At 38.7% G+C, this 22,365-nt stretch overlaps 1 protein-coding gene across 3 annotated transcripts in view; it reads left to right on the top strand.

Annotated features, from left to right (window-relative positions):
* GSTCD (glutathione S-transferase C-terminal domain containing) overlaps positions 1–18,831 on the top strand; it is a 125,638-nt gene extending 106,807 nt beyond the window's left edge. For all 3 annotated transcript variants that reach the window (XM_065907089.1, XM_065907090.1, XM_065907092.1), the window contains 4 exons: positions 5,259–5,392; positions 7,052–7,082; positions 12,741–12,810; positions 16,111–18,831. In XM_065907089.1, coding sequence (XP_065763161.1) covers positions 5,259–5,392; positions 7,052–7,082; positions 12,741–12,810; positions 16,111–16,247 — 372 coding nt within the window. In that variant the 3' untranslated portion in view covers positions 16,248–18,831. The remainder of the gene's footprint in view (positions 1–5,258; positions 5,393–7,051; positions 7,083–12,740; positions 12,811–16,110) is intronic.
* The last annotated feature ends 3,534 nt before the right edge of the window (positions 18,832–22,365 follow it).

Raw genomic sequence — 22,365 nt, 5'->3', positions numbered from 1 at the left:
ACTGATCTTTTGCAGTCCTGTGGCCACTGCTGAGTTTTCCAATTTTGCTGACATATTGAGTGCAGCACTTTCACAGCATCATCTTTTAGGATTTGAAATAGCTCAACTGGAATTCCATCACTTCCACTGGCCTTGTTCATAGTGATGCTTCCTAAGGCCCACTTGACTTTGCATTCCAGGATGGCTGGCTCTAGATTAGTGATCACATCATCATGATTCTCTGGGTCGTGAAGATCTTTTTTGTATAGTTCTTCTATGTATTCCTGCCACCTCTTCTTAATACCTTCTGCTTCTGTTGGGTCCATACCATTTCTGTCCTTTTTGTGCCCATCTTTGCATAAAATGTTCCCTTGGTATCTCTAATTTTCTTGAAGAGATCTCTAGTCTTTCCCATTTTATTGTTTTCTGTTATTTCTTTGCACTGATCACTGAGGAAGGCTTTCTTATCTCTCCTTGCTATTCTTTGGAACTCTGCATTCAGATGGGTATATCTTTCCTTTTCTCCTTTGCCTTTCACCTCTTCTTTTCACGGCTCTTTGTAAGGCCTCCTGAGACAACCGTTTTTCCTTTTTGCATTTCTTTTTCTTGGGGATGGCCTTGATCACTGCCTCCTGTACATTGTCACAAACCTCAGTCCATAGTTCTTCAGACACTCTATCAGATCTAATCCCTTGAATCTATTTGTCACTTCCACTGTATAATTATAAGGGATTTGACTTAGGTCATACCTGAATGGTCTAGAACTAACATCCAAAAAAGATGTCCTTTTCATTATAGGGGACTAGAATGCAAAAGTAGGAAGTCAAGAAATACCTGGAGTAACAGGCAAATTTGGCGTTGGAGTACAGAATGAAGCAGGGCAAAGGCTAATAGAGTTTTGCCAAGAGAACGGGTCATACATAGCAAACACCCTCTTCCAACAACACAAGAGAAGAGTCTACATATGGACATCTCCAGATGGTCAATACTAAAATCAGAGTGATTATATTCTTTGCAGCCAAAGATGGAAAAGCTCTATACAGTCAGCAAAAACAAGACCGGAAGCTGACTGTGGCTCAGACCATGAACTCCTTATTGCCAAATTCAGACTTAAATTGAAGGAAGTAGGGAAAACCACTAGACCACTCCATGGACATGAGTTTGAGTAAACTCCGGGAGTTGGTGATGGACAGGGAGGCCTGGCGTACTGCAGTCCTTGGGTTTGCAAAAAGTCAGACACAAATGAATGAGTGAGCTGAAATGAACTGAATGGTCTATTCATCTGTTGATGGACACTTAAGTTGCTTCCATACCTTGGCCATTGTAAATAGTGCTGCAGTGAAAATTGAGCTGCATGTATCTTTTCAAATTATGGTTTTCTGTGGATATATGCCCAGGAGTGGAAGTACTGGATCATATGGTAACTCTATTTTAAGTTTTATAAGGAACCTCCATACTGTTTGCCATAGTGTCTGCACCAATTTATTTTCCTACTTACTGTGTAGGAGGGTTCTTTTTTGTCCACACCCTCTCCAGAATTTATTATTTGTCGACTTTTTGATGATGGCTGTTCTGACTGGAGTAAGATGATACCTCACTATAGTTTTGATTTGAAAGAAGCAATATACATTTATTGTATAGAAAAACAGAGATGGATTTCAGGAAAGAAAACCAATGAGTTGAAAAGCATTATCTGTTCACCAGATTTTCTCTTGGAGTGAAGTGTGTACAGAACAAGGAACTGTTTTTGTCATTCCCTCCTTTTTAGCATTATTTCAATTTTAAAGCCAATTACCTATAATATAATTGCGTCAAAGTTTTTGAAGAGGGAGAACAGGAGATCAATTGAGACCAAGCTTGCTTCTGTCTAAGATTATCTGGTTAAGAATCCTTCTTTGAGTAGCAGTGGCTCAGAGCATGATTGGGTGGAGGCAAATTTAGAGATGATTCAGTTTAGCTTTCTCATTTTGTAGATACAAAAGTTGAGGCTGCACTTGGGGAAGAGAAATGTAGCAAGTTAATGTGAGAGCTGGGATTGGAGTGACTCCCTGTTTGTTCCTCACATCTAAAGAAAGAAGTAGACAAGGAACATAGAGAATTAGAATAATGGTGTTAGAGAGATTGAGATTAAATCTTGTCTTCGTCATTTATGACCTTGGACTAGCCACTTGGTCTTTTTGTAAAATGGGGAATACAATATCTGTATCTGTGATTTGGACTAGGAAAAGACTATTAAATGTTAAATTAATCTTAAAAAAAAAAAAGCAAAGAAAAACAACCCCAAGGATAGGATGCCTAGTAAAATCATAAATCCAGCACAAGCTTAGTTTTGGGGTATGAATAAGGCATAGGCTTACTGTCTTTACCAACATGTATTCTTTTAGAATATATGTGTCTTTATCAACATACATTTTCTTAGAGAAGAATCAATCAGTTTTGTCTAGAACCTTGCCTTGTTTTTTAGAAGCTGCCAGTTGAAAGACATTCTAAGAGTGAGTGATAATTAATTTCTTTTATTTACTACCACATGTAGCAAAGATACATAGTTTGAAATTTCTTGGCTCTTCAGTTATATTTCACTGGCTTACATCATAGGATGTGTTATACTTAGAATTTTTAGGACATGTATTAAATAGATTAATTGAAGTAAGGAAAAGTAAGGGAAAAACCCTTAATTTATAGTCCCTGAATTCTTCAGCATTTACTTGGATCAATAATACTTACATATACTTTGGAATGTGCATTACCTTGGCCAATAGATACTTTTACAGTTCAGTTTTTATCTTTTGTTAGAATTCAGTGTATTTACAGAGAACCACAATACCGAATTTGGGGGGATCAGTGAAACACTTGTTTGCTATGTTCTCCACTAATTGTTGATTAAGTATGGTGTTTTCCCCCAGCACATTAACCTTTATTAGATACTCATAGTTCATGTTTTATGCTCTTTCTACAGTTATCAGATCTATCCAGTGTATATATTAATAAATCTATTGATCCTTTATTTATTATATTATAAACTCTCTAGTCAGATATTTAAAATGTAATTAGAAATTAGGTTTCATAAATGATGTAGTGGAAAGCCTGTGAGCTTCGGAGTCAGACCTGGATTCAGAGTTCATCTGGAATGGTTGCTGTCTAGGCGACCTTGTCATGATATTGCAAGAGACATAGTAAGAGCTATTTAAAGTATCAATTTAAGAAAAGAAAAGAATTAAGTGATTAAAACAAGAAAAAATATCTATGAGAGATTTTTACATCTTGCAGACACTGAATATATGCTAGTTCCCTATGGTGTTGTAATTCCAGAAGATAGTAGGACCAATGAGATAAAGAAAATAAGAAGGAGTATACAGTATTCCCCCACCCCCATCTTTGTAATTTTGCTTTCCTTGGTTTCAGTTACCTGTGGTCAGTTGTGGTCTGAAATATTAAGTGGAAAATTCCAAAAAAAAAACAACAATTCCTAAATTTGAAATTATACACTGTCCTCCAACCAGCGCAGGACATGAATCATTCCTTTGTCCAGGGTATCCACGCTATATACATTCTCCTCCCCCTGCCAGTATAGGAATAATCATAGTACAGTTGACCGTTGAACTACATGGGTCAGGCTGGGGGTCAGGATTCTGCCCCTCAGAAGCTGCTTTGTTGAGAAAATATACTTAATTTCCCCAAGCTTCAGTTTCTCCACTTCTCAGACAGAGATAATAAAATCTTTCAGGGCTGTTGTGAGCATAGAAGGATGTGCGTGCCATCACCCAGCATAGTTGCCAACACATAAAGGGCTCAGGAGGAGTGTTGGTTCTCTTCTCTCTCCCTCCAGGGGAAAGTGCATCTATAATTTTTACTATGAGGTTTTCTCCAGCCACTCAATGAGAAAAAGAACCAGCCTGAATTTCACCCTGCAAAACTGATTTTTAAAAAAAGTGGGCAGATGAAAAAATCCAGGTTCTTTCCTATCCATTACTTGTTGCTCCCTTCACTGGACGGCAGCCTACCTGGGTGATACTCACAGAGTGAAGTGGGAAGTGATTGACAGCAACCACGGAGATAGTTGACCTCTATGGAGTTGATGGAAGCCTGCAAGGAGGGGAGAATTCAGGAGCAGGGCTGAGAGCATAGAGCCTGCTTTCCTCTTCTCAATACAGCTTTGTCTTTGGTCTGCCAGTTCAAAAGGGGAATCTGACTTACACTACTTAATATCCAGGAATTTCCAGAAAACCGCCTTGTCTTCACCCTAAAAGCCCTTCAACCCCTCCCTACCCTGAAGTTGAAAGATTTGTTTCTGGAAAGGACAATTATAATCCAGTACAACTTGCCTCTGTTCAGAATGAGATCTGAGCATTTTTCTGACAAAATGCTTCATCTTTCAGGATCCCTACTTCTGATTTCCTTTTGGAGTCCTAATTTTCCTTATTTAGCCTAATTATTTTCAAAATGGTCTACTTTAGATAATGGTACAGTATAGATATATTTAAGGCATTTATTCTAAAAACATTTAAAAGTCATCTTATTTTTCTTTTCATGAATTATTGATGTACTACTCATGACTTCAGTCCACAATGTTTTTCCTTTTTAAATAAACCCTTTAAGAATATTTCCCACAATTCATCATGCAGTGTTAAGAATTGAATTCTATGAATATAAGAAGGAGCTACATAAATATGATTTGATCAGTTTTATACAACACTGATGAGAATATATTCAGATGGCATTTGAAAAAGTGTTTTCAAATACACTTCTGTTTAGCGTTGGAACAGCATTGTGATGTGTCAGTATTATTAACCATAGTTTATGGTGGAGGAAACTGAACCCCAAAGATGTTAAATTTCAAGCAGCCCAGGATCACCCAGCCAATTAGAGTTCTGAACTAGAAATTCTGATTTCCAAGTAGAGTTCTTGCCAGGATGCCACAACTGAACTAAAGTTTCAATCAGTAAGAGCATTAGTATAGACTTGCATACATATTGAATCTTCCATGTTTAATATGACATCAGCTTTTCCATTGAATGAATCTTGTGCTCTGTTATAAATGTTCCATTTGTAATCTTTCAGCCTCTTGCTTAATTTTCTTAATTAATATGAATACCTAACTAGTCCTTTGGCATGTCCAAATGAGAACTATTTAAACTACTATGAAATAACTTTCTGGTAAACTGGAAACCTCTTAAGGAACAATCCTTAAAGTTTTGTTTTGGTTTTTTTTTTCTAATGGTACAAAGTAGCACTGTTAGTTAAAAAAGATCTTAGTGCTGAGGTCTGGCCTTGTTTTCCAGGTGGCGTTGCATGCGTGTGGAGTGGCAACAGACATGGTGATCGAACACTGCCTGAAAACACGGGCTTCCTTTGTCACATGCCCTTGCTGTTACGGTTTCATTCAGAACACCTCCAAGTTTAATTTTCCAAAAAGGTGAAATCTTGTGTTCTGCCACAAGGTATCAATATCGGTGTTAAATCAATACCCAAAACCCTTTTGATATAAAGTTGCAATGAGATTCTAGGCTCCAGCTCCTTTCCTCTTTCCACAATGGCAAGCATTGTTTCTAAGCTGCATAAGGAGGAGAGGATCTCCTCCATCTCTGCCCCTCCATACCTACTCCTGGGTCCAGCTCTTGCTGAAATTTAGAACAGATCTGTCGAGGAGTGAAAAAGTGGACTAGAAGTGACTGGCAGGCAGCACTCCTCTGCGTACTTCTCAGAGGAAATCATCACCTGTGAGAGGCAATAGAGGGCAGCGGTCAAGTCCTCAAGACCTGGAAGTTTTCTGCCTGGGTGCTGATACTGGCTTCTCATTCTTTTGTAAATTGTTTCACCTCAGGCAGTCTACTTAATAATAATAATATCTGCCTCAGGGCTTTTATGAGAATTGAATGATATACATGTAAATCACTTAGAAGTGGCACAGAGTAAGTACTCAATAAACACGAGCTGTTGTTAACTACAGCAATAGTTTAAGTTCTTCCCGAGGGTGCTGCAAGCTCAGTGGCCATAGTTACTGTCCTCCTAGGCTTCCCCTGTAGCTCAGTCGGTAAAGTATGTGCCTGCAGTGCAGGAGACCCAGGTTCGATCCCTGGGTTGGGAAGATCCCCTGGAGAAGGGGATCGCAACCCACTCCAGTATCGTTGCCTGGAAAATCTCATGGATAGAGGAGCCTGGTGGGCTACAGTCCATGGGGTCGCAAAGAGTCACGACTGAGCGACTAACACGTACAGTTACTTACCTCACACAGAAAAGGGAGATATTTTCATTTTCATTGTCATCACTTTAACTCAGCCTGCATACGTGCTCAGTTACGTCCGACTGTCGCCTGCGAGGCTGCACTGTCCTTAGAATTTTCCAGGCAAGATTACTGGAGCGGGTTGCCATTTCCTCCTCAAGGGAATTTTCCCCACCCCGGCATCAAACCCATGTCCTGCATTGTAGGCGGGTTCTTAACCACTGAGCCACCTGGAAAGCCCTGAACGCACGCTAGTGGAGGGCCATTCTTGGTGTTCATGACATTTCACTTGATTTATGGTTATTGAGAATCCAACTGATCATATTACGCCTGTTAAGTATAGGATAGATTAAATATGTTAATTTGAGCTGTTCAGTCTACTGATTTTAAAGTCTCAATTTGGCGTCTTGTCAACTTTTCCACTTCTCTGTGAACTTACTGACACTTGCCCCCTTTGTCATTAGGGGAGCACTCCCAGGCCCCACTGTCCCCTTGCCCTGATCAGGTACCAGACAACTCGGGACAGCCCCTCTGCTTCAGAATAACAATAAAACCTACATTTTTAACATGCCTGAATCTGTATGCACCCATGCAAGGAAGAGAAAAAAGTGGTTGTGCTTCCCTAATACTATAAGCAGTCTTTGAAAAGGAATTCTTTAAAATGAATCACATACAGATAATGTGCTTTTGTCATTTTATGAAGATACTTCAAACTGGCATTGTTTTTAGTTCAGGCTAGCATTATACCCTTTGGATAAAATAAATATTTTTGTTTATAGTTTAATTTCTCCAAGACTTTCCACTCTTTAATCTTCGGTATTTAAGTAATTCATTTTTCCTTTTCTATTTCAGTGAACAATTCAAGAAAACATTATCATACAAGGTAACTTTTTTAAAAAATTTATTTTATTTGGAGGCTAATTACTTTACAATATTGTGGTGGTTTTTGCCATACATTGACATGAATCCGCCATGGGTGTACATGTGTTCCCCACCCTGAACCCCCCTCCCACTTCCCTCTCCATCCCATCCCTCATTGTCTTCCCAGTGCACCAGCCCTGAGCACCCTGTCTCATGCACCGAACCTGGACTGGCAATCTGTTTCACATATGATAATATACATGTTTCAATGCTATTCTCTCAAATCATCCCACCCTCGCCTTCTCCCACAGAGTCCAAAAGTCTGTGCTTTACATCCGTGTCTCTTTTGCTGTCTCGCATATAGAGTCATCGTTACAATCTTTCTAAATTCCATATATATGCATTAATATACTGTATTGGTGTTTTTCTTTCTGACTTACTTCACTCCGTATAATAGGCTCCAGTTTCATCCACCTCATTAGAACTGATTCAAATGCATTCTTTTTAATGGCTGAGTAGTATTCCATGGTGTATATGTACCACAGCTTCCTTATCCATTCGTCTGCTGATGGGCATCTAGGCTGCTTCCATGTCCTGGCTATTGTAAACAGTGCTGTGATGAACATTGGGGTGCACGTGTCTCTTTCAGATCTGGTTTCCATGGTATATATGCCCAGCAGTGGAATTGCAGGGTCATACACTATCATACAAGGTAACTTTTTAGAAGATTTAGATGTTTTGCTCATATACTTCTTATTCCTTCTTTATATTTTCCCTCTCAAATTTCTAAAGGAGTGTATAATCTAGTACACTTGAATCACTCATGAGCATCTAACGCAGATTTTTTTTTTTCTTTCTGGCCAGTCAAGATTAAGCTTCAAGTAGCTGACAAGATTTGCAGAAAGTCTGAGAGTTGACCCTACTCACAAGCTAACAAGTTGGCCTGGCACAGCTTTCATGGATGCTAGCAGAAGCTAGGAAAGCTCTGAGTCAGAGGCAAAGGGCAGTATTGCTCACAGCGTAGGACTAGCTGGACTGTCACTAGTCACATCAGTTTCGCAATGACTGAGCCCCACTTCCCACAGGGCAGCAGAGAAAGTGCCGGCTGACACCTGCATGTACAGTGAATCGCATAACAGAGACAGACCTGAGCGAGGAAACCCGGATGTTTAAGATGCAATCTTTCAGTAAGCATGCCTCCCTTTTTCTGCAGAGGGAGAGAAGGGGAGTTTCAAGTCTATATAGTTTCCAAGACTGTTCACTTTGAAAGGATTATCTGGAACAGAGGCGAATTTTCTCTGTAAAAGGTAGTAAATACTTTAGGCTTTGCTGGGCACTTGCAGATCTCCCACATACTCTACATTGTCCTTGTGATTGTTGTTACTGGTGTACTGCTCTTTGAAAGTGCGAAAACCCGTCTTAATTTGCAGGCCATACAAACAGTTCATAGACTGAACTTGGCCAACGGGCCAGACATAGTTTGCCAGTCCCTGGTCTGGAACAAAGACAGTGCCTCTTCTCATAAGTTGTAAAGAAACACAAGAGACCCACAGAGAACTGTCTTCCAACAGTAGTCAGAACATTGCATAGTTTTGAGTCACCAGTCTGAGCAAAACAGTTTGCAGCTTTCTGACCATCACTATGAACTAATTAATTGATCAATGATGTGATATAATACAATCTAAGAAATGATGATATTTGAGAGAAATATACAAATAATCCCATTAAAAGCTAATAAATTAGTCTGTATTCTTCGTTTGGTTAATTCCACTTCTTGCACAGACTCACTAAAAATATGCAATCTCAGTTTCATTTTATATACCAGCCCCTGCTTTCTAGGAATTTTATCTTTTTCCCCTTCCAACAGAGAAACTGCGAGATAGAGTAACCTAAAAATGCTCATTTCTTCTACCTTGGCCTCTATATCTCCCTCACCTCTACTTTACAACCCTTTAACACCCATCTCTAACTCTGTCTTCTGCCCCACATCCTACCCTTACCTCTCCCCCTTCCCCAACTCTCCCACCCCCACCCATCCAAGTAGAACTTGAGTGTATATTCATTCATCAGAATGCATGAACCAGAATTATTTCATCTTTGCTTACTGGATTTAAAATCTTCATAATCTAGGGAACTATAGGTTTTTGGGGAAACATTAGGACCTCAGGAACTTTATTTTCATAATATTTAAAACACCTCATCTTTTTCACCAAAGGCCGTAGAATAAAAAATGAACTGAAGAATAAACAAAGAACAAAGACTAGACCCTTGCTTGAATCCCTCCTCTAGGATGCTAGGTAAAAAACCTAGGGCAGTGAAAAGTCGGGTGCCACAGCCTCACTGGGAAAAGAAATCTAAAATTTCTAGAATCAGAAGACACAGGGCACCCAGGCACTTCCAGAGAATATAAAACTCCTGGTACCCCACTTGTGTTTATTTCCTCTTCCTCCCACACCCCAAATCTGCTTGGCCGCCCCACCCGCCCTTTGAGTATCTTTTAAGAGTGAATGCACTACGAAGTCTTAAACCTCCTGCTTGCTGTTGCAAGATGATATCTCAGTACTTCTTAACCATGATGGGTGGCCTGGCAGGCAGAACCGGATGGATGGAGTGCCCTATTATCTTGAGAGTCACTTTGGAAATATTTTTTCTCCACAGTTCAATTTAGCCAACAAACCCTTACTGAGTACCTCCTATGGACCTTCCCCTTTCAGAATTTAACTTCTACTGGGAAGAACATATACACAGATAATTCCAATAAAATATAGTGAGACTTATCAGGACAAGGGAAATGAACCTCATGTGAGGTTCTGATTGCCGCAACATTGTCTTTACGTAAAGTGAATCTTAATTTATAAACATGTGGACAAAGGGCAGGCCTTTGCCTTACCTTTTCTTCCAATTATACAGTTATAAACTCTTCTTCTTCCCCTTTGTTTATGCCAGTTCGCAGGACCTTAATAAAAGTTATTCATTTGAATCATTTTATTAGCATCCTACCCATTACCACTAAATTTTATAGTGAGCATTAAAGTGTTTTTTTTTTCAATGTGTTAAAGTTGAGACAAAAGTAACCCTTCAAAAAGAGACAGCTTCTCACAAAACTTATTTAATAAGGTAATCAGAATAACCCTTTAGAAGAAATTAAGTCCTCAAATTAAATGTCCAAAAACCCAAGGAGACAAATGGTAGATCTGAGTTTAGTGAGTTTGCTAAGCTGTCAGGTAAGATCATTTCAGTTCAGTTCAGTCACTCAGTCGTGTCCGACTCTCTGCGACCCCATGAACCGCAGTACACCAGGCCTCCCTGTCCATCCCCAACTCCTGAAGTTTACCCATGTTTACACATGTCCAATGTGTCGGTGATGCCATCCAACCATCTCATCCTCTGTCGTCCCCTTCTCCTCCTGCCCTCAATCCTTCCCAACATCAGGGTCTTTTCAAATGAGTCAGCTCTCCGCATCAGATGGCCAAAGTACTGGAGTTTCAGCTTCAGTATCAGTCCGTCCAATGAACACCCAGAACTGATCTCCTTTAGGAAGGACTGGTTGAATCTCCTTGCAGTCCAAGGGACTCTCATGATGTACTCTGCATATAAGTTAAACAAGCAGGGTGACAGTATATGGCCCTGATGTACTCCTTTTTCTGTTTGAAACCAGTCTGTTGTTTCATGTCCAGTTCTAACTGTTGCTTCCTGAGCTGCATATAGGTTTCTCAAGAGGCAGGTCAGGTGGTCTAGTACTCCCATCTCTCTCAGAGTTTTCCACAGTTTTTTGTGATCCACACAGTCAAAGGCTTTGGCATAGGCAATAAAACAGAAATAGATTTTTTTCTGGAACTTTCTTGCTTTTTCAATGATCCAGCAGATGTTGGCAATTTGATCTCTGGTTCCTCTGCCTTTTCTAAAACCAGCTTGAACATCTGGAAGTTCATGGTTTACATATTGCTGAAGACTGGTTTGGAGAATTTTGAGCATTACTTTACTAGCTTGTGAGATGAGTGCAATTGTGCAGTGGTTTGGGCATTCCTTGGCATTACTTTTCTTTGGGATTAGAATGAAAACTGATCTTTTCCATTCCTGTGGCCACTGCTGAGTTTTCCAATTTTGCTGACATATTGAGTGCAGCACTTTCACAGCATCATCTTTTAGAATTTGAAATAGCTCAACTGGAATTCCATCACCTCCACTAGCTTTGTTCATAGTGATGCTTCCTAAGGCCCACCTGACTTCACATTCCAGGATGTCTGACTGTAGGTGAGTGGGAGTGATCACACCTTCGTGATTATCTGAGTCGTGAAGATCTTTTTTGTATAGTTCTTCTGTATATTCTTGCCACCTCTTCTTAATATCTTATGCTTCTGTTAGGTCCATACCATTTCTGTCCTTTATTGAGGCCATCTTTGCATGAAATGTTCCCTTGGTATCTCTAATTTTCTTGAAGAGATCTCTAGTCTTTCCCATTCTGTTGTTTTCCTCTATTTCTTTATTGATTGCTGAGGAAGGCTTTCTTTTCTCTCCTTACTCTTCTTTGGAACTCTGCATTCAAATGGGTATTTCTTTCCTTTTCTCCTTTGCTTTTCATTTCTCTTCTTTTCGCAGCTATTTGTAAGGTCTCCTCAGACAGCCACTTTGCTTTTTTGCATTTCTTTTTCTTGGGGATGGTCTTGATTCCTGTCTCCTGTACAATGTCACGAACCTCCGTCCATAAGATCATTTACACATTTGGAAACCACAGCTGCTCCGAATGAACAGTTGTCATGGGAGCGCTGCAGTTATCTTAGCTCTAACTTATCACTCACCTTTGTGTAGTTGCAGATTTAAGAGTGCAGGGCAGACCCTTCCCCTCTCTCTCCCTTTAAAGCCTTATTCTTCTTCATTAAGGTAATCTTTCCTAAAATTGTGAAGCAGAAGCAATAATGTCCCTTCCATTCTTTCCAGTCCCCTTTACAATCTGATGTAAAGTGCATCTGCATGCCTGAGTGGATCACCATGCCTTCCTCCAGGGGATCTACCCTCCTCCAGGGATCAAACCAACATCTCTTGTCTTACCACTAGCACCACCGGGAAAGCGCTAAGCCACCGGGGAAGCGCTAAGCCCATCTGTGTGCATCTAAATAGGTGCACTTCATGCAGCCTTCTGGAGTGAGTGAGAGGAGGGAGGGAGCCAGCCTCCTTTCCTCTGAGGGAACCAGCTGAAGGGAAGGGGACGGGGATGGCACTGTCTGGGGACGGGGAGAGCTACTGAGGCCACGGCCATGATCTTCTGGAGTACTTCCTTTCCTTCTTGTCGTGGAGGAAAAGCCACTTAGAATATCTGCCTGGAGCCATGTTCCTGAGACTCAAATTTTATTAAAAGGGAAATATAAGTGACTTTTAGGTCTTTGAGTTTAACACATTATAACCGCAAATTGTAACCATATTTTGGCTAAAAGCAGCCGGTTAAAGAGCCCGGAGGACCTTCCATGCATCTGCTCTTAAGAACTACATCTGAAGAGCACTCTACTTGAAGGGAGAAAAGTTACTGAGTACCGTTTTCTGAAAATGTGCTGCTTTTGAAAGTGCTGTCTCTGCAGCACTTTATTTAATTAAGTGATGTAGAGTTTCAGAAAAATAAGTGAATTTTTTTTTTAACTTTAAAGAAGATTTTTAAAAAGCCACATTCTATTGCTTTTTCTTTCAGGAACACATGATTCTGTGCAGATTTGCAGATCAGACAGCTGTCCAGCTTCCACCCCAACGAAGGCTCATAGGTATGTGTTTTCACAGAGCAGCTGTTGCGTAGATTATGTCCACGATGCCTAGGAATGAACGGACCAACTCCATACGGGAAAGTGGGAAACCGCTATATGGTCCATTTATCAGTGAGATACTAAAGTTGTTTTTCCCAGAATAAAATCCATCTTGAAAAGAGCTCTAACTATAACAATATTTTACCCCATTTTTTGTTAACATTAATACTTCCAAATGTATTTTCAGTGTTCATACATTGAGTAGATTTATGTTAAATATTTTTCTTACTGTTACAAACAAACTGAAGAATCTCTCAAAAGCCATAGAAGAAAATACTAAAGATGGAAAAATCAACTATGCATACCAAAATTGATATATTACAAAATGTATAAACAATTATGATAATGTTTTCTTTTGCAGAAAAAATATACTCGTATAATATTAATCATAGACCAATTTATTTGACATTTGTAATATTAAACATTACCTAACTTGGAAGAAAAATAGTATTTCAAGTTTAAGTAATGAATTTATCCAAGAGTTTGCTTTAGAAAGAGAAATCACATTTAGAAAGATAATAGCCGCTAACAGGAGAAGGCAATGGCACCCCACTCCAGTATTCTTGCCTGGAAAATCCCATGGATAGAGGAACCTGGTAGGCTGCAGTCCATGGGGTTGCTAAGAGTTGGACACGACTGAGGGACTTCACTTTCACTTTTCACTTTCATGCATTGGAGAAGGAAATGGCAACCCACTCCAGTGTTCTTGCCTGGAGAATCCCAGGGATGGGGGAGCCTGGTGGGCTGCCGTCTATGGGGTCGCACGGAGTCGGACACGACTGAAGCGACTTAGCAGCAGCAGCTAACAGCTATTGCACATTTTAGTTCTGAGCTAAATGTCCTCCACCCACTATCTCAGTAAATTCTTATAAAAATACATGTGGAATACGTGCTGTTATTCACATTTTGCAGGTAGGGAACTGGGGCAAAATTTTGCCCAGGACCGGTGGATGGTGAAGCCACATTGTAAACCCATATTATTTGATTCTAGATGTAAAGCTCCATTTTTGCAGTGACCATCAGTGACAGAGTGTCATTACTGGAAGTTTAGGTTTCAAAATTCGGGCTTAACATGATCTAATGGAGTCAAAATAATCTTAAAAATGATTCAAAAGGCCACCCATTGAAGACTGTCATGATGGAGCCGAAAACAGATTGCTGATTCTTTGGCCCAGCTGTGGGTGTAGTAATCAGCTTGCATTCAGAGACCACATTGTACGCGAAAAAGTTATCTGTAAACTCTGAAGTCCAAGTCAGCATAGCAGCATCATGATTGGAGAGGCATTTGAGACCTGAGTCTGAAGGGACAAGCGGTTTCCTTCTTTGTCTCACACCCTGGGGCGTGAACATATGGAAGAAGCTTGCAATCTCCCTCTTTGATTCTTTTTCCCTCTTCCTCCTTTTTCCCATCCCCACATTTTGAGTAGCTGAATGCATATTTAAATGCACAGTCAAATGTGTGTGTGTGTGTGTGTGTGTGTGTGTGTGTGTGTGTAGAGAGAGAGATATATAATTTACACATTTATATCAAGTTGCTTTGCTACAACTCCACTAGCCTCAATGAAAGCATAATTGGTGTGGTGGGTGGGGGTGTACCTGTTGATGTTTTAGGCATCAAATGAGAAGGGAGTGGCTGGAAGGGAGATTGCTAGAGTTGAGGAGGAGCCTTTGGCAAGATTGCTGGCATGAAGGGAGGGAAAGTCAGGTTCAAAGTCACTGACTCCATCAATTCTGCATCTCTTCTTGGCACAAGCCATACTTTTGTTCTGTAAACATTTGAGGAAGCTGTCCAGACCCTAAAAGGTAGACTACCAACAACTGAATTTCAGTTGTGAAGACACTTCTTCAACATGTAAAAACAAGAGACCCTTCCACGTAATGCAAAAGGAAAAATTAACCAGACTGGGATCAAAGCCAAGGGTAAATGAGCTGCAGTGTAAACCTAGGGTGGGTACTGAAGGAATGCAGAGCATCCCATTCTGACAGAGAATGTTTCATTTTAAATTGAAGAGTAGGTGGGGTGGAGGAGGGGACATTTACAGATGTCTTAAAGGGGGAACAATATTTTAAGGAAAACAAAGAATGACAGTCATGCAGCTGTTGAAGAAGGGGCCGTTTAGCCTAAATGGAATTCTAGACATCTCTTTTTATAACATTTCCATCACAGTCCATCCTTTTTGGCATGGGGCCTTTTAAGGGAAATGTACAAAATAGTTTGAATCTTTCGTTGTCAGTTTCTTAGCTACTGATTTCACCTTCCTCTGTTTTTCTGAGTGGACTCATGTCTTCCACAGAAGAACTTTTCTATTTCAGTTATGCTTCACTTCTAAGGCTGTTTTAACTTAGCAATTTCTGCTGTCATTCAAACAAATCATTTTAAAATGAGGCATAGGCCTTATTATAATCGTTGAGGAAAAAAATGGAACGAATGAAGTTCCGCATAGTCAATAACCTTTTTTTCCCAAGAGGATGAAAAAGTTTATATATTGAATTTAAAGAAATTGAAAGTGTAAAAGTAAACCTTAGCTTTGAATGTATTCAACCTCAAATCAGTTTTTTTTTTTCCTTCCTAGCTACTTTGAAATAGAAGTTTGCATTTGCCAAAGGACACAAAATAACTGCTTTACTTGCCAGTCAGGTTTCCTCTTTTGTTTTCCAAGATTAGAAAGAAAATTGAATACCACTGTTTCATAGGGGTGCGGGCACTCTATTAAATTAAGATTATATTACACTCAGTGTTACATATCCACCTGAAATAATCAGCACATAATTGAGAATTTTCTCAAATATATTCTATTTCTCATTTCTTCGTTGTATCCTAAAAACTCCAAGTGCAAAATATAATATGTCTTTGAAGTATCCCTCTGTCTGGATGTTATTTTGGACATTCTTAAAGACAGATTTTTTTTTTTAAACAATATGGCAGATAATGTCTTCTCATAGAGAGTGAAGAGAAAAGGTCTTAACATGGATTTTTACCAAAGTAGGAAATTTGTAGTTTTTTTGAGATTTATTTATAAATACATCTTAAAAGGTTAACGTTGTTTAAATTACTAGCAGCAACAAATCTGTGAAATTGTCTTACGTTTGTTACTGTCTTCTCTCCATACTGATCAAGAATTAAATTGAAAGAGACCAAACAGGACTTGGGGGCAAACATTCTACATAATAGATTTTGTCATTGTGTAGGGCCCCTTAAACAAACTGACTCTGCACTGTTAGCTGAAGGGCATCTCTTGATACCATTTTTACACATTTCAGGAAAACAGTGCATGTGCCTGGTGGATCTGGATCGAGCAAGAGCTGCAGAAGAACGTGGCTACTCCGTTCAAGTGATATCCATGGAGCCAGAGAGCTGCTCTCCCAAAAATAACATGATCGTGGGAGTCCCCATTTAGAACAAGATATTCACATTTGATGTTTTGCCGTCCCTCTCCGTGATAAAAGCCCGGTGGCATTCGGGAGAGCCTTGGCATAACTAGGAAACAGCAGTGGCCGTCTTGAACCTATTGTGCTCAGGAAAGAACACAGTGGGAAAGTCTTAGAGGAGGGCTGCTGCAAAGCATCGCAAATGCTCCTGTAATGTGTGATTAAAGGACCGCTGGTGTTCATAGTGAGAGTCCTCTGAAGTCTCAGCTGCTGGCAGGGTGATACTCAGGAGAGGAGGTTCCATCACTGGAATAACAATTTCCTTCTCATCTCACAGCCTTTCTGATCTTGCCAGTGTGGTGTTCAGTGCAAAATAGTTAACTCGCACTCTTACAACCATTTAGAGATTCAAATGGAGACCAAAACTTGACTCAGTGGGGTTTCTTGTTTTTTATATTTTTAGCAATTGTACTTTTTAAATTTTTTTTTTTTTTCAAAAACCCAGTCAGATAGTTACAGTATGCTTGTATTTTTAAGCTGGGGTGAGTTGGACTTCTATATCATTTCATGTACTCCTTTTAAATATACTTCTCATAAATTACCAAATGAGATCATTGCTGGTTCAAACATTTTATATGAAGATATTATAAAATAATTTTGGTAAATTTCCCATTATAAGAACATGTAATGGGGACTTAAATTCTAACTAATGTCAGTACATTGCTTTGTTAATTCAAGTCAGTAAATATTGCAGATCCATTAATTTCAAGATCCTGGCCTAAATTCTTCTAAGGATGTAAAGACGAGTTGCAAGAGATACAGTGCCTTGTCTGTAGAAGTAAATCATGGTACAGAAGAAAGGTTCATGAATTAATTAAGTTCTTTATATCGTAAAATAATGTGTGGTCCCAGGATTTGTTTTTCAGATACCAACCATTTTTTATTAATTTTTTGGGGGGCAAAACTTGCTGAATGTAATTTGGAGGTAGAAGGAATAGAATACAGAGGCTTATTTGAATAATTCTCCCCACTCACTTTGTTCTTATTCCACCAGCCAAAGTTTCTAAAACCAGCTGCCATGTCCTTTCTCACATGCTGCTGATTATTTTTTTACATGTCCCGAGTTATTCCACTTGAGATAAAATTTATTTCATCGATTTTGATATTTTCAACCCCTGTATGACACATATCATGATGAGAAAGGGCTTTAATAAATAACTCTTTCATTACTGTGAACTAAAACACAGGAATCATATATCACAGGGACAGGGGTTTGAACTCTTGCTTTCTAGGCTAAAATTAAATAAAAGAAGCAACCATCAGCCCTGAGTATCTTAGTCATTTGCACCTATAAACATACCATGCTCTTTTATCCTGAAATGTCTTTTTTTTAAATTGAGGTATAATTATAGACAGTAAAATAACAGATTTTAAGTATTCAGTTTCAGAATATTTAAGTATTCTTACTTAAGTATAGTTAATACAGTTTGTGCAACCACCACCAGAAATAAGATATATTGGATTTCTATCAGTCCAGAAAATTCTCCCATCTGCTTTCTGTCCAATTTCCCCCACCCAGAAGACAACCACTCTCTGACTTCTGTCATCCTCCATTTGTTTTGCCTATGTTTGTCCTTCATGTAAATGAAATCATTTAGTATACTGTCTTTTGTATCTCGCTTCTTTTGCTCAACATGGTATTTTTTGAGAAATATCCACTTTGTTGTCTGTATCAATGGTTTCTTTTTATTCCTAAGTGTTATTTCATTATATAAATATATCAGAATGTGTTTATGCATTCTCCTATTTGTGTTTATATGGATTGTTTTTACTTTGAGGATGTTATGAATGAGGTCTATGAATATGCTTCTATAAGCCTTTTTGTAAACATATATTTTCCTTTCTCTTGGATAAATACCCAATAGTAGAATTGCTGGTTTGCTGAGGAAGTGAATGTCAATTGCCAAAAAATTTTCCTAAGTGGTTGTACCATTTTAAATATATTCCCACCAGCAATGTATTAAGGCTCTAGCTCTCCACATCCTCACCAACTTTTCATGTTGTCAGTTTTTTAAATTTTTACCACTCTAGTGGATGTGAAATGATATCTCATCGTGGTTTTAATTTTCATTTCTCTGATAACTGGCATGTGAAGTATCATTTCTAAAGTGTCTCCTCAGGTCTTTTGCTCATTTTTAAAATCAGGTGATTTGGATTTTTTATTATCATGTATTCTGAATTGGAGTCCTTTGTCATGTATCGAGACTATTTTTCCCAGTCTGTGGCTTACTTACTCATTTTCATAATGAATGTTTCGATTTTTAATAAGCTTAATTTATCTATATTTTCCTTTTATAGTTAATATTTTCTGTGTCCTCTCTAATAAATCTTTACTTATCCTAAGATTATAAAAATTTTTCCTATGTTTTCTTATAGAGACTTTATGCTTCCAGCTTTTTATATTTAGGTCTGTGATTCATCTCAAATCAATATTCACTTATACAGGTAGGCTTTGAGGAACATACAGTTGTTTCAGGGGCATTTGTTTAAAAACCTTTCCTTATTGAATTTACTTGACACTTCAGTTGAAAATCAGCTGATGTATATGTATGTGTCTGTTTCTGAATTCTCTAGTCTGTTCCATTAATCTATTTGATAACTGGAACTTTATAGTAAGTCTTGACATTAGGTACCTTGTCTTCCAATTTTTTTTTTTCAGATTGTTTTGTCTGTTCTAAATCCATTGTTCTTCCATATAAATTTTTAATTGGCTTATCAGTTTCTTTTTTTTAAAAAAAAGTAAAAAAAAAAAAAAGGCCTGCTGAGATTTTTGGTGTTGCCTGGAATCTTTAGATCAATTTAGGGAAAATGAACATATTAACAATATTGAATCTTACAATCCATGAATATAACGTGCCTTTCCATGCATCTTGATCTTCTTTAATAACTCTCAGTAGTATTTCATAATTTTCAGTGTAGATGCTTTAGATTTGATATCAATAGTTTTGATGCTCTCTCCTTGAGGTTTTCCAGCTGGGATGGCTGAGGCCAGTCCTAGACATGGGTATTAACAATTGCTCTTGGATCATGATTTTTCTGTGTAAATTATTGCCAAGATTTCTCCTCAGCCAAAGCAAATAAAAGGAGTTGGATGCAGGCAACAGGAAAGCTGTTGCAGTGACAGCAATCTGAGTAAGTGACCTGGTCTCACCCCTACCTCTGTCCATCAAAAGTAATGCTACTCCTCACTAATTTGTCTCCTGCCATGGTGGTAATATTAGAAGCCAGAGCTTAATGTTTATTGACTTTTGAGCCTGGCCCAGAGAAGCAGGGATATAATTATTAATGACTAAACAACCTTATCTTATTTAAGGAAAAAAATTTCAGTTCTATTAGAAAACAGTATTTCCAGACCATGCATGCAAAATAAAATGCATGTGATGATAATTATTTCACCTCCTTCTCAAGAATTTGGCTTCAAGTGCTGCCTACTCCATGGTTCCAGAAAATTGGCATTAATAGAACTTCCACAGAGTGACACCTGTTTTCCTGCTGATTTTCACAACTAGAGATACAGTCCTGTGGAAGTAATGAAATTGTAATAAAACATACATTTTTTTAGGTACAATTTAAAAAAAAAGACTCTCAGTGCAAAGTAGATTTTTAATAGATTTTTAGAATTATATCAGAATTGCATGTGTGCTGGGGAGAAACTAAAAGATGTGGATAAACAAAAAGAGGAAACACTTTAAGGTAACTGTTAATCCTATATCATATTCCTTCCTAGACTTTGTTGTGCGCACACACACACACACACACACACACACATGGATTTATTTAACAAATACTAGTACTATATTTTGGAGAAGGAAATGGTAACCCACTCCAGCATTCTTTCCTGGGAAATCCCATGGACAGAGGAGCTTGGTGGGCTACAGCTCATGGGGTCACAGAAGAATCAGACACAGCTTAGCAACTGAAAAACAACAGTACTGTATTTGCTAGGTACTATTCTAAGCCCTTTACAAATAAGTTAGTCTCTTTTTAAAGTCATTCTATCCTCATAATGACGCTCAAAGGTAGCCACCATTAGTAATCCCATCTTACAGAACTAAGACCAAAGTTTCATAGTAAGAACAGACCTAGGTTTGAATTTAACCTGTAATTGGCGGAGATACTATTCAAATTCAGGCTCCTCAACAATCCTCTTAGGATTGGCTGAAACAACCAATGGTAACCAAATCCTTGTACCTTTTGAAGTTCTACACAAGAAAGATGTCTTTTTTGCTTATACTACATATCCATCCGAGTTAGTGCTGACTACACTGTCATCATGTCTGACCAAGCAGGCTCTACCGGGAACATAGCTAGTCTCGTGGCAAAGGAAGAAAAGACACGGCCCACTCTCAGCCGCCTACTAAAGATTCTGCTCAGGTCCCTTATACGTCCCTTCCCTCAGTTTGTTGACGAATGCAAAGTACATAGCCCCTCCTGAGTTTAAGGTGGGGAGATACATATATAAACCTTTGGTGGAGGTGGAGGTTGCAGGTAATTTCAAACAACAATGTACCATCAGCACTGTAGTTGAAGGAGAAAGAGAAGAAAAGGAAAAGAAGGAAGGAAGAAGTAAACAGAAAGAAAAGCCCATTGCATCTTCCAGCTTAGAAAGCATCTGAAGCTGGTTGCAGCAAATCCGGGCTACTCTCTGTTGTGGTGTGCGGGCTTCTCATTGCAGTAGCTTCTCCTGTTGCCGAGCATGGAGTCTAGGGCACAAGGGCTTCAGTAGTTGCAGTCCATGGGCTCGGTACTTGTGGCATTCAGGCCTAGTCGCTCCGTGGCCTGTGGTATCTTCCTGGACCAGGGATTAAACCTGTATCCCCTGCATTGACAGGTGGGTTCTCAACACTGGACTGCCAGGGAAGTCCCTGGACTCAACATACTTACTTTCAGAAAGGAATTTTCCAGAAACACTCAAAGGAGTTGTTTGTATTGTTATCGGAGTTTGGAGAAATTTGTATCAAAAGGAGTTCCAGGTTTGCAAGTTCTGCCTCCTCTGTTCAAGTGCTTCATCTATATGATGCCAGGTATTCCTTCAGTAAGGTGTGAGTTTACACACCTAGGGACGTAGGTTATATCCCTGGGCCCTTAACCGGGGCTTCCCTGTGACTCAGTGGTAAGGAACCCACCTTTCAAGCAGGTTCAACTCTCTGGTTTGGAGAAGTTCCCCTAGAGAAGGAAACGGCAACCTGCTCCCATATTCCTGCCTGGAAAGTGCCATGGACCGAGGAGCTTGGCAGGCTACAGTCCATGGGGTCACAAATAGTCAGACACGACTTAGCCACTAAACCACCGCCACCCTTAACCAACATAGATGTTATCAGAATTTTGTTTTAATCTTGGCCAATGTGATGGTCAAAATCCTATTTTGTTTTTATATTCATTCTTGACATTATTCACATAGTTGCATACTCTTCATATGTGTACTGGTCATTTAAATTCTGCCTATTCATCAATTTATTCATTTAATCAACACATATGTTGACCTCTTGTGTTAAGACCAAGTATTGTGTACATATCTCTGGCTCATTTTTCATCTAGTACTTTCACCTTTTACATAAAGATTAGTAAAGGTTTATTCTTTGTATATATTTATATATGTATTTATTTCTGAGTTGTTTTATTTATTAATTTTTATTGGTGTATAATGGATTAACAGTAAAGACTTGTTTATGGATTAAGGATTTTTGTTAATTACATTGCAGTTTAAGTTGGTCTTTTCAGAGGAAGGTGTTGTGTCTGTTTTTGTTTAGTTGTTATAAAATTTAAAATACACGTTTGTTCATATAATGTCACTCTTTTTCTTGTGATTTCTGCTTAGAAAGATTTTTCACACAGTGATAAAAAAATAGTCACCTATATTTTTGATGTTCTAATTCTTTAATCATTCTAGTTTTTACATTTAAACCTTTTACTCAGCAAGAATTTCTTTTTGGGGGGGTAGTCTGAGGTAGGAATCCAGTATTTCTTTTCATATTATTAGTTACTTTTCCCCATACTATTATAAAAATTTAACTTTTTCCATTTATTCCAGATGCCTTTAGAATATTAAGTATGTGTTGGGCTTTCTTCATTTTTATTCTTCCGTTT

The sequence above is a fragment of the Muntiacus reevesi genome, chromosome 16, assembly GCF_963930625.1.
Source record: "Muntiacus reevesi chromosome 16, mMunRee1.1, whole genome shotgun sequence".
NCBI lineage: Eukaryota > Metazoa > Chordata > Mammalia > Artiodactyla > Cervidae > Muntiacus > Muntiacus reevesi.
The sequence above is the reverse complement of the archived record's forward strand: the minus strand, read 5'-3'. Positions and strand labels throughout refer to the sequence as shown.